At 41.7% G+C, this 12,929-nt stretch overlaps 1 protein-coding gene across 3 annotated transcripts in view; it reads left to right on the forward strand.

The window, feature by feature from the left end:
- Positions 1–12,929, forward strand: part of Ganc (glucosidase alpha, neutral C) — a 58,031-nt gene that overhangs the window by 7,314 nt on the left and 37,788 nt on the right. For all 3 annotated transcript variants that reach the window (XM_075961867.1, XM_075961868.1, XM_075961869.1), the window contains exons 4-6: positions 4,755–4,882; positions 7,961–8,143; positions 9,405–9,450. In XM_075961867.1, the coding sequence (XP_075817982.1) occupies positions 4,755–4,882; positions 7,961–8,143; positions 9,405–9,450 (357 nt within the window). The remainder of the gene's footprint in view (positions 1–4,754; positions 4,883–7,960; positions 8,144–9,404; positions 9,451–12,929) is intronic.

Consider the following 12,929-nt stretch of genomic DNA (forward strand, 5'->3'; position numbering starts at 1 on the left):
CACCAATTCAGTGAGTGCTAGACTCCTGCACATGCTTCCTTATGTTATAAGAGATCATTCTTTTCTCTTTGGATCCTAAACATTGAGAGGCAAGGTAATTCAAGTCACGTGCCAACCAGAGCCTAACAGATCTGGATGACCTCCAAAAAGAAGACTTTAGAGTGCAGAGGGGCCCAGAGGATGGATCTTAACACAAGACAGCACATGGCTCAGAAAGGAGCCAGGAAGTCCATCAAGAAAGAGCAAATTATCCGAAATGTCAGCAGCAAAGCCCCCAAGACTGAGAAATTTGTGGCTACTTAATACTCCACGTTCAAATATCAAGACTGTATTGGAATCTGTGTAATCTGATCTCAAGCAGATGTATATTTTAAAAAGTCACCCTGAAATTCTGCCTAATTACATTTTAATGTTCAAGTAAGATGTTCAGGTAACTAGGGGGATTAGGATTCCATGCCCTCTATTGGTTTGATGGACAGTAAAGATAATACTCTTCAGACAGTAATCTGAGAAGTTGTCTGTACTTCCTAACCATCTCATTGCATAGGAACAGGGTCAAAGGTCATTCCTAGGCTGAGACAAATGTATTAAGGACATGGTCCAGAGATTTAGAACAAGCTGTGTATGTGCAGCTAATAAGAATGAAAGCTTTTTTCTTTCAGGTTCAGAAAGACGAAGTCCAGAATCTAAGAGGATCATATTCAGCTCACAGCTGCACTTCTTCAATTGCACTGAGCAGGCAAATTCTGACAAACCAGGAACTCCTTGTGCCTGCCTGCCCAGCTGCCTAAGCCCACACTTTTAAAACCTTAAACGATTGACTTCAGATTTTGACTTCTTGTCAATCTTGAAGTCTAGTTCTTTTTCTTAAATCCACTCCTAATAAGCAATGAGGAAACAGAATCAAGCTTTAGCAATATTCTCTTAGTTTGCCTTGGCTGCATAACAAAATACCAAAGACCGAGTGACTTAAACAGCAGACTTAGTTTTCAAGAAGCCAACACCCACATCAGGAAATGGCTTTCTTCCTGGCTTACAGACCTCGTATCCCACATGATTGGAAGACACAGGCAAAGCAAATTCTATTCTTTTCTTATAAAGGCAGTAATTCCATTCCAGGGACTCTCCCCATGAGCTCTCATAGGCCTAATATCACATAGCAGTCAAAAATAGTACATTTGTAAATATACAGGTAAATGTCCAATAAAGAAGCTGTTAGAAGAAAAAGACTAAGGAAAATGATTAGAAAAGTGTCTACTTTAAAATTCTGTTCCGGTTTGATCTTTCCCTCCTACTGTTGTGAACGTTTTGCCTTGAATGAAAACTTGACACAGGTTGGACAGCAGAGACTGGCCTTTTGGCACTAATATAGGGAAATGGATGTTATCCATTAGTGAGGTTAGCTGGACTAAAGCTTTATCTTTAATGTAGTTTATATTGCTAACTTTGGTGTTTTCTGCTGATTTGATTAAACATTTGTAAGCATTTTTACTTTCTTTTGCAGCCTGTTAACGTGGTTTCACCAGAGATGCTTCTAGCAGCTTCTTTAAGGATCCAAGTATATCGCTAAGCCTCTGTATGAAGTTACTCCTTGCCTCTTCATTTAAGTGGGATTAAGATGAGACTTTGCCAACTAGCCACCTCCTCAGCAGATGGGGCACAGCTGCTCCTTAGCAAGTGGTGTTCATCCTGAGTGGCCAACAAGCAGTTAATTGGGAACTGGCCAAACAGAACCATACCTGGATAGGCTAATTGCCCTCCAGAAATGGGCTAAAAATTAGCAGGAGGTCATCGTTGTTCCATAGAATCCATGCTTGCAGTTATCACAAATAGCTGAGACCATTAAAAATAGCTAAATAAATAACACACTATAATATGCAAACAAATAAGCTGAAAACAGCTAACTTGTATATCTAGAAAAGGAGTATGGCATGCTTGGGCTCAGGTTGTAATGCCGCTAATCATAGCATAGTTTCCGTTCCCACCAGTTATTGCATAAGCACTGCTCAGAGTCTTTGCTGAGTTCCAAGGGAACTACTGTTCCTCCTCCTGACCTAATTGAGGGCTGCTATGACAAGATCTAACGCAGCCCTCTGGAGAAGCTGTAGGCAAGTTCATCTGGTGACCATCAAGGCTTTTCATAACTCAAATGAAGGTTTCCGCAGTAGAGTGAGACATGTTGAAGCAGACATGTGTGGGTTCAGCGGCATCTTGGCTGCAGTGTTCTCTGTAGCTGAGGCATAGCTTCCACAAAGCCTTTCCTGAATTGTTCAAGGCAGCTTGTGTGCCATGGCAACAGCTGCCAAAGGAAGAAATGTTCAACTTACACTTAGGGGCAGCTGGGCACAAGGGAGAGATTCGTTATCAGCCAAAGGCTCAAAACTGCACCACCCCCAACAGGTCGCATAGCTTATCTAAACAAAAAGACAAGAACACGAGAGGTTGCTTACAATAAGGGCCCATTGTTTACATTTTTCTGTTTTGTTTTGTTCTGTTTACAGTCTTAACATTATTTGATGATATTTAACTCACAGGCAGAAAAGATTGGGAAGAATCTGATCCAGGGTCATCTGGGGAGAAAGAGCTTCCATTGATAGCATGCCTCCATCAGGTTAACCTGTGTTGTGGGGCATTTTCTTAATTATTGATGTAGGAGAACTCAGCTATCTGTGGGATATGGCATCCCTGGGCAAGTAGTCTTGAATTGTGTAAAGTAGATATCTGAGCAAGCCATGAAGAGCAAGGCAGTAAGCAGCACCCCTCCATGGTGTCTGCATCAGTTCCTGCCTCGAGTTCCTGCTCTGACCTTCATGGTAGACTGTAAGATACAATATAAAATAAACTCTTTTCTTATCAAGTTGCTCTTAGCAATAGTGTTTATCACAGCAAAAGATACTTATCCTCCTACCAATTCTTGAAGGCCCTGCTTAAGTCCCTTCCTCCAAGAGAGACTTCCCAGGCTTTCACCTTGCACACATTAGTACTCCCCTTACTATTTTGCCACTAATTCTGTATTTGTACTTTCATCTCAGCTTTACGTAAATTTTATGTAGGTATCATCTTCTCTAAATTGCAACCCCTCTAGGAGTGTAGTGGTCACAATATTACATATAAAATAAACGTTAGTTATTAAAAAGAACCACAAGACTGTATGTCTGGCTTGTGAGAAATAGATCATATGAGTTTCAGCTCTTTTTGTATTGGGGCATTTTCAAATGTTGGGATTCTAATGGCATACTCAAAACAACTCAAGTATGTGAAAAAGTGAGCATGTAAGCAGTCATTATAGTCAGTTCTATAGCAGTCCTGTATTAGAGTGGCTATGAATGCATCTACAGCCACAGCACCAGCTGGTAGCACTTCAGGACAGTATTACTGATAGTGGGCCCTGACTGCTCTCCTCTAGTCCCAGAGGCAAGGTGGTTCCAGTCACATGGCTTTTCAAATGCTGCTGTTGTTTTCAGTGCCGCCTGTCTTCTGCCTTCACAACCTCATGTCGTTTACACTACATTATGTGGCCTTTACGGCTGAGCCTACATCATAGCAGACATAATAACAGTGTAGGTACCCATGTGTAACCAAAGCTCAGCAGAAGAATTTACAGTAGACTAATGATGTGGAAATCCCCTCTGTATACTGTGAATATGTTTTTTTTTTTTGTCACCATTGGTTATTAAAGAAGCTGTTTCAGCCAGTGGCTTTGTAGAGTAAAGCTAGGCAGGAAATTCGAACAGAGATATAGAGAGAAAGTAGGCAGAGTCGTTGAGACACCATGTAGTTGCCGAAGGAGACAGACACCAGATCCTCGCCAGTAAGCCACACCCTCGTGCAAATACACAGATTAATAGAAGTGGGTTAATTTAAGATGTAAGAGTTAGTTAATAAGAAGACTGAGCTAATGGGCCAAACTGTGTTGTAATTAGTATACTTTCTGTGTGATTATTTGGGAAGCCAAAGAGCAGTCTCCGCCTACAGACTAGTATGATACACTTGGTTAAAAACTTGTCTCCAAGTCATCCTCTGATCTAGGTGCTTCGTTTTCTGACCCAAATCCAGCCATTTCTGTTCCTATGAGGTCTCTGCTCTTGTTTTTCTCTCTTTGTAGTTTTGTGTTGTTTCCATCCCTCTTGGATATTTTTACCTAGGTTCCCCAGCCCTTTGAGAAAGTTCCCTAGAAGCCTATTATTTTTACTGGCTGTAAAATATCTGTTGATTTTAGTTCAGTGAGCCTCATTTTATCCATGCTGAAGAATTGTAAAGATGATTTTTCTCAGTTCTTTTCCTGGGCCTGATTCTTTCGTCTTTCATTCAGCTGGAGCCTGGCTACCCTGAATTTAACACCCAAACTCTTAGCACTTCGGTGCCTGGTCATATGTCCCGATTTTGTCAAGTCTGGTTGCAGCTTATGCAATTATCTAGTTTAATTATTAGCAGAAACCCCTTTTATTCTGAAGATCCTAGTTTGGATAATCATGTTTACCTAGCCTCAGACACACAGAAGATGTTTCTTGTGCTATAGCCTTAACCAAGCAAGTACAGGCATAGATTTGGGATGTGGTTTTGTTTTTTTTGTTGTTGTTGTTGTTGTTGTTTTTGTTTGTTTGGGTTTTTTTTTTGGTTTTGGCCAGCATTTTTCAATTTGTTTGGCCTATGATAATTTAAAGAAATGCTTTCCTAATTATTGTAATTTGACTATTAGAATAGATTATCACTGAGGTAACCTGTTGAAGCTACTCTCACACCTCTACTCCCAGGTTCCTCTCCGGGTTGAAGTTTATGGGATAGAGAAAAATATTTTCAGACTTAAAATCAATGAAGAAACTCCACTGAAACCAAGGTATGAAGTCCCTGATGTCATCACCAGCAAACTAGGAACTGTAAGGTAAGCCATGGGCAGGGTCTATTATGCACAACCTTGGCATGTTTTTTTAATCATAACTTGAATGCACCTCCTATTTTGTTTGTTCAGAGTTATAACCAGTTGGCTACAGGGTTAGTATTTAATCATTTGAGGATACATTTATAAATTTTCTACATTACCTATTAGGTTTTTCTTTAGCTCCCATTCCGAAACTGTTTTGTACCTCCAAATGAGAAGAGACAGAAATTTGGGCCAGCTCTGTTTCTCACAACAAAATAGTTTATTAGGCAGACTTTGGAACCAAGCAGAAGAAAAGCTATTTAATTTGCTCACTCGGATTAGCACCATGGCTCAAGAGATCTAATACACTCGCTAACTCTCACAGTGATTTATACAGCTAGACAGACTCACTTTTAATTAAGGGTGTTCTCAGAAGCCTAACGTATAATTTTACTTAAAGCCAGAGATAAATTAATGATTAGTATCTAGGTGAGAAAAATCTCTAGGGATTAAAGGATTTTTCAAGTACTCATAAAATTTCTATCAGTTCTCTGCAGACATCCAGGTAAAACATCAGTTGTGTTGCCTGGTAATTCCTGTTGCTTTGTCACTGAAAGAATATAAGGTTAAGACAGATGCTTTAATTTCCCCCATATCCTACCACAGTTTTATGTAGGTTATTTTCCATTGAAACACATGGTCCATAGATACTAAAGATTACATAAACACTGTGTGATAAGTATCGCTGTTAGTTCTGCTTCAGTTCCAACTACTTTCTGGGGGACCTTTAGCTACCAAAATAACAAAAACACTGAAAGCAGCCTTTGCCCTTTCCCAGACCCCTTTCTAGCTAGAGTTTCTGATGTGATTCACTTTCTGCCAATCATGTGTACTTAACAAAAATATTCAGTACTATTGTGCTTATCTAGATCTGGCAACTGTAGACTGGCTATAAGGCCACTAATAGGGCCACAGGTCCCTAATCTTCATATTACAGCTAAGATGGCGTGATCCTGGAGCTAAGCAGTAGCCACGTGACTTCTGATTTCTCTGCTTCCTGATTGTAGTGGAGATATAAGATCACTGACTGTCTAGTTATCCAGTTTTATGCTTGGAGCCTTTACCGGAGAGCTAACCCATTGTCTAAACCCTCCTAATGATGTAATAGACAACCAGTTCTCTTTGGTAAATTACGTTGTTTTTACTTAAAATAACCAGGACTGTTTCTGTTATTGACAGTCAAGTCCTGGTTGACATGGTGTTGATGTGAGATTAACTAGCTGACATAGTTGGCAGTGAAGGGTACCATTGAAGGATAGAATACCAGTGCAGGGAGCAGAATTGTGTCTCCCTGTCCCCCAAATTTATATGCTGAAGGCCTCATCCCCAGAACCTCAGAACACAACTGCCTTTAGAGATGTGTTAAAATGATAGTTAAAACAGGAACTCGGTAGTGGTGCCCTAATACATCCCGACTGCTCTCCCTGTAAACTCAGAGAACTCGGGTGACACATACACAAGGATATTCAGTGACAAGGCAGCCATCTGCAGGCCATGGAGCGAGGCCTTACAACAAGCCAACCTGCTAACACCTCGGTTAGAGTTTCAGAGCTGCTAGCTAAACAACCCAGCCTGTGGTAATTTGTCATGATAACCCAGCAGCCTGACACAAGAGGACTAAACCACAGCATTCTGTGCTCTTGCTAAGTTTCTGGTGATAGTCAGCTGTACTGAGGGGCTTACTGAAAGCAAACCACGTGGTGGGAATATAGCACATTGTGACTGCCACTCAGAATTCAAACCTCTGAGAAGACCTGGCTGACATCAGCCTCTCTGAAGCATTTGATGACATAAAACAACCACCTCAAGGTTTTAAATTCTGAACTCACAGCACTGTTAGAAAACCACTTCATTTCTATGACAATCTCATGTCCTATCTGGCTACAGAGTCTCTACAGATACAGACTCAGAGTTTTATATCACAGGTTGCTGAATTAAATCATAAGCTGAGTCCACAGCCTACTCAGATCTGTGATTTAGGGCATCAACTGCAGAAATTATGAATGCCAGCATTTGAGATTTGGATAAATATAAATTCCCAAATTCCAAGCTCCAAGGAGCCTTCCATTCCAGCAGAACCCCTCTTCCTGCTCCTTCTGTGGATGTTTCTTATGTACACTCACACTACACATGTGTGGTTGCCTGAGGAGGGCAGGAAATGGCATCAGATCCCCTGGAGCTGGAATTACAGGCAGTTGTGATTTGCCAGATGTGAGTCCTCCCCGATAGCAGCTATCACTCTTGGCTGCTGAGCCATCTCTCTGTCGCCTTCCTATTCCTTCTGATAAATTGTCCCTGTCATGCCTGAGCACAACGAATAGACCTCGGCTGAGAATGACTTTGCAAAGGGACTTCTGTGTTCCTTATGCCTCACCTTTACCAGCCTTCACTGCCTCCAAACCAGAGAGCCTATTACAGCCAGCCTCGTGAGGAGAAGAATCACCTGCCTGGAGAAGTATGAGATTGTCATAGTGCCAGTGCAATGGCTCAGCAGAAACAGGTGCTGCCTCTAAGTCTGATGACCTGAGTTTGGGCCTAACACCTGTAAGCTGTCCTCCCACTCCATGTGCGCACACCCCTACACATACACACGGCACACAAAATAAAATTTTAATATGTAAGTTAAAAAATTGAAAATAAATAAGAATATTTAGATTCTGTGTGCCCAAGTGTCACTAGGCTTTATAGACAGAAATGGTGACGACGATGATGATGATGATGAACATTTGGTTGCATTTCCAACCTGTACCAATTACTTTGAATGTATGATTTCACTTAATTTTTTCCAAAAATTCTACTAGTTTTTAATTTTATGTATATTTCATAGACAAAGAATTAGTCATAGGAGGTTGAAGTATATGGTAGAGTTATGTTCTGTCCAAGTTCTTTCCTTTCCTCTCCACAATGGCTCCTACTGTAGACATACCTATTCCCTGTCATAGGAAGACTCATTCGGTGACCAACACTCCGAATTGCAAATCACGTCGACTCATGTAAACCTGTACCAACTTATTTTTCTTTTCCTGCTCCATTGTCCAGGCTGGTCTCGTGCTCAGGGGATGCTGGCAGCCTGATACTGATAGACGGAAAAGGCGACCTGAAGTGTCATATCTCAGCAAACCCATTCAAGATAGACTTGGTGTCTGAGGACGAGACTCTACTCAGCATCAACTCCCTGGGCCAGTTATACTTTGAGCACCTACAAGTTCCTCACAAGCAAAGGTATTTATATGTACATTACTTGACCCTTAAGGACCTACCTTAATAATAAAACTCTGTAAATACCAGCTACCTCGAACTCAGGTCCTCCTGCCTTGTTGGCTGAGCTTTCTCCCCTCTCCCCCCAACACACACAAAAATTGTTACTGTTCCTCTGTTTAAAAAAAAAAAAGTTGAAGAATGTGGTAGTTTGAGTAAGATGTCTCCATAGCCTCTGGCTTGAATACTGGTCCCCAGTTGTGGTGCTGTTTGAGGAGTCTTAGGTATAGTCTTGTTGAAGTATGTCACTGGAACCAGGCTTTAAGGGTAAAAAGACACACACCACCCCCAGTTCACTTTTTGCTTACTGTTTGTGATTCAAGATGCAACCCGCAGCTCCTGCTCCAGTTGTCAGGTCTGTCGCCTACGACCTCCACGCCAACATCATGGACACTCAGGAATCCTGCACCCAAATAAACGTCTCTTTCTGTTGCCTGGATCACTGTGTTTCATCACAGCAACAGAGAATAACTGATAGAATATTTATATGATAATGACAGAGTAGTCAGAATTTTAGGTATTTTTATTTTCCCTTCTTTTCATTACTTTTTAATTTTTCCACAATGGGGATATATTAATTTTATGATAAGTAGTAAGATTTTCCAGTGCTAACATTTCAGAATAAAAATGTTACAACTTGGGCGGTGGTGGCGCACGCCTTTAATCCCAGCACTCGGGAGGCAGAGGCAGGCAGATCTCTGTGAGTTCGAGACCAGCCTGGTCTTCAAGAGCTAGTTCGAGGACAGGCTCCAAAACCACAGAGAAACCCTGTCTCGAAAAAACAAAAAAAAAATGTTACAATTTTAAAAAATCATCATGTAGAAATAGATGATGCGAAATATTTCTGTAGGCCACATCACTTACTCTGATGATAAAAGCAGCAAGTGTAGACTGGGAGACCTTAAAACAACACTTGGTGAAAATGGGAGAGTCCTCTCTTCCAGACCATACCAGTCTTGGCAGCAAGCACCTTTCCTACCCCTCCTACCCCCATTGACCTTGAAGTTGCTATGCAGGCAACAGTGACTGAACTCCTAATACCCTGCCTTAGCCCTCTAAATCCTTAGAGTAGTTATGTGATGCCATGCCTGGCCTATAATGATGTCATATTTAATAAATGAAAGGATAGAATTTATGAAGACTTGGAAATGAGAGTTTTTGTTATTGCATTAAATCCTGCCAGTCTTCCCGTTGCCTGAAACAACTTTATCTGTGTTTAAAACAGAGCTACCAAAGGGAACCAGGAGAGTGTGCCAGCTGACTCCTCTCAGGTAATTGAGATCTAGCAATTTACCCTTGATTTTCTTTAACACTCCTGTAAGCATGTAGTGGATTCTGCTGCCCTCCTCTCTGGAAGGGTGCTTGGCTTGGTAAGTGTGCTGCTGTATATAGAAGGGGATTTCTTGTCTTTGTTTGTATGCTCACCTTAACACCTTAGTCTTCTTAGTGCGTGTGTGCATGCCAAAAGTGAAAGCCAGAAATCAGTACCAGTGTCTTCCTCAAGTATTTTCTATTTACCTCTTATTACATTTCATTTCCGTGTGTGTGTGTGTGTGTGCATGTGCAGTGTATATGATGTGTACTGTATCCATATATTTCTTTTGTTGGCAGGAAGGAACACAAAGGGAAAGGAGACGGGTAAATGCTAAAGAGCTAGGCAAGGCTGTTCTATGGAGAGACTAGCAATGCTCTTTTTCTTAATAAAATCTGTTGAAGACTGCCGCCTACAGGGCAGGCACTGTTGAAGAAATTGGTAGTTCATCATTAAACTGACTTAAGGTTCTTGTCCCTCAGAGAGTACCTCTTTTAAGCTGACCTTTTTCAGTTGACCTATGTAGATTGACGTTTCTTTCCTGCCCACCAGTTCCCACATAACAAATATGGAGACTTAATATTAATTATAAATGTTTAGCTGATAGCTCAGGTTTATTACTAACTAGACCTTACAATTTAAACTAACCCATTTCTATTACTCTACATTCTGCCACGTGGTGTTATGTCTCTTTCATCTTACACCTCCTGTTTCCTCTCCATGTCTTGTTGGTGACACCTCAAACTCTGTCCTCCTTCTTCCCAGCATTCTCTCTGCCCCAAAAATCCTGCCTAGCCATTTATGAACAATGAAATACATATTTACAGTGTACAAAGATTATTCCACAGCAACCCTAAGAACAAAGAAGGTTTTAAATATAGGGATAAGTGGTCTCACTTCTATTTTTAAAAGATTATTTTGGCTGAGTTATGAAGAATAGACAACTAGAAGTCTTTTGTATTTGTACATGTGGGTGTGGTATGCGCATGTCTGTGCACATGTGTACATGCATGCATATGTGAAGACCAGAAGTTGTCATTTTCAATTACTCTCCACCTCATGTGGCAGTCTCTCACCTGCTGGGGTTTGTACGTTCCAGTGTAGGGGCGTGTGGATAGAAGGATTAGGTCGGAGGAACAGAGATATGAAAGAAACACTGAACATAGGATAGTAATGTGAGGGCAACTCAGTGAATGCTGAATCTGCCTGCATTTATTTTCCGTATGTTTATATACTCCAATCCAAAAAGGAGGGAAGAAGGCAAAAGACTGCTTTAACATGACACAAAGGACAACCAGAGCAGTTACTTGTTTCAGTTCTTGAGACATTAAGGCACTATTTCATGATTTAAGCATTCTGATGTTTTGGGCAGGATATGCAGCGAATATACCTTAGACAAAGTATCCTGTAGGCAGTCACTCCCTTGGTCAAACCTCCTGTTTTAAAATGAAGGGGCAGGAATAGGCTTAAATTCTCTGACCTTTGGTCAGGGTGGAACAGACCCACCTCTGTGGGCCGTCTTAATGTCCAGAACACCAAGTAACCACACCCTAGGTCAGGACATCTTGTTTGTAGCCACACTTGTTGTCAACAACTTTGAAAGAGTAAAAAACAAGCTCAAACTCTCTAACCTTTAGTCAAGGTGGAACTGGACTCACATCTCTGGGCCCAAAATTTAACTAATTTAGCTAGTGTGTCAGGCTTTCTTTTTGGACCACCGACCAGCTCTCAAATCAAGGCACAGAGACTTATTAGTTTTGAGTGCTTGCCTTATCTTGGCTCTTATTTCTTGCTAGCTCTTTTAACTTAAATTATCCTGTTTCTCTTCATCTATGTTTTGCCTTGGGGCTTTTTACCTTTCCTTCTGGATATCTTACTTTCACTGCTTCTGATGTCTGGCTGGCTGCTGAGTTCCTGCCTTCTGGCTGCGGACATGTTCCTCGCTTTCTCCCTTGTTCTCCTTCTTCTCTTGAGCCTAAATTTCTCCTACTTATTCTCTTTCTACCCACCAGCCCACCTATCCTTCTCCTGCCTAGCTGTTGGCTGTTCAGCCTTTTATTAGACCAATCAGGTGTCTTAGGCAGGCAAGGGGAAACAAACGCAGCACGCCTTTACATAATTAAACAAATGTAGCACATCTTCACATCGTTAAAAAGGCAGCAGAAACAAAGTAACACACCTTCACATAGTTAAAGTCATATTCCACAGCATAAACAAATGTAACATATCTTTGCCTAGTTGAAATATTCCACAGCAAGCTGGTCTTCTAGTCAGCTTGTCTTGGGATCACGTGTCTGCCTCCCTAGTGCAGTGCACTGTGTCTATCCAACATTTACAGGGATGCTGAGAATTGAACACAAGTCTCCACACATTTAACAGCAAGTGCTTTACCACTGAACTGTCTCCCCAGGATTCTGTAGCCCATGCTGGTCTGAAATACATTATGTAACCCAGACTGGCCTCCAACTCACAGCTATCCTCCTGCCTCAACCTCCTGAGTGCGGAGGTTCTGTGTGTGTGTACCAGCATACCTGACTGTTTGCAATGATGAAAGTATTTCTGGTGCCCTAAGGACAAAGTTTTTTTCCCCCTTTGGTTTTTTTGAGATAGGGTTTCTCTGTAGCTTTGAAGCCTGTCCTGGAACTAGCTCTTGTAGACCAGGCTGGTCTCGAACTCACAGAGATCCGCCCGCCTCTGCCTCCCAAGTGCTGGGATTAAAGGCACACACCACGGCCTGGCAGTTTTCTTTTTCTTAAGACTCATCTGTATTGATGAAGATGAGAAAACTGTTTCAGAGCAGAGAGGGTGAGTGCATGACTGTGGACTGCACTGTGATGATGTGTCACGTCCACTGGGAGATAGCTGATCAGATAGCTTGAGTCGCAGTTTTTAGTTACTGATCCTGTCACATATGTTACTAACCATCGCTATAGGAAAGTTTTCACTGTTTGAGGGAGTTCCCAGACTGTAATGCTTATGCTGGGCCCCAAGGTAGCACAGTCATCACTTCAGGCCTGCAGATGTGGCTTCAAAGAAGCACAGGCTCGCTTTACAGAAGCTTTCATGATGAAGAAGGAAGCTAGAAATGGACAGTTCACTTTTAAGCAAAATTTCTTTCATACAGTTTATATTTTCCTCTTTCTTATGTAAAATGGAGAAAGTTGTAGCTATAGAAAGAGGCAAGCCCCGAGAAATCACTGCCTTCCAATTTATCTGACGTCTCAAACCAGCATGGACGTACACATGATTGCAGAGGGGAAACTCAGTAAAAACAGGTGTCTGCTTCTGGCCTATCAAAACGCACTGACGTTGGGCCAGGAAGATGGCTCAGGAGTGCTGCCAACATTATGACCTGAGTTCGACCCTCAGAACCCACATGGGAAAAGGAGAGCTAATTCCTTGGTTTGTCCTTTGACCTCTACATGTACACGGTGGCTT

The sequence above is a fragment of the Microtus pennsylvanicus genome, chromosome 2 (assembly GCF_037038515.1).
Source record: "Microtus pennsylvanicus isolate mMicPen1 chromosome 2, mMicPen1.hap1, whole genome shotgun sequence".
NCBI classification, from domain to species: Eukaryota; Metazoa; Chordata; class Mammalia; order Rodentia; family Cricetidae; genus Microtus; species Microtus pennsylvanicus.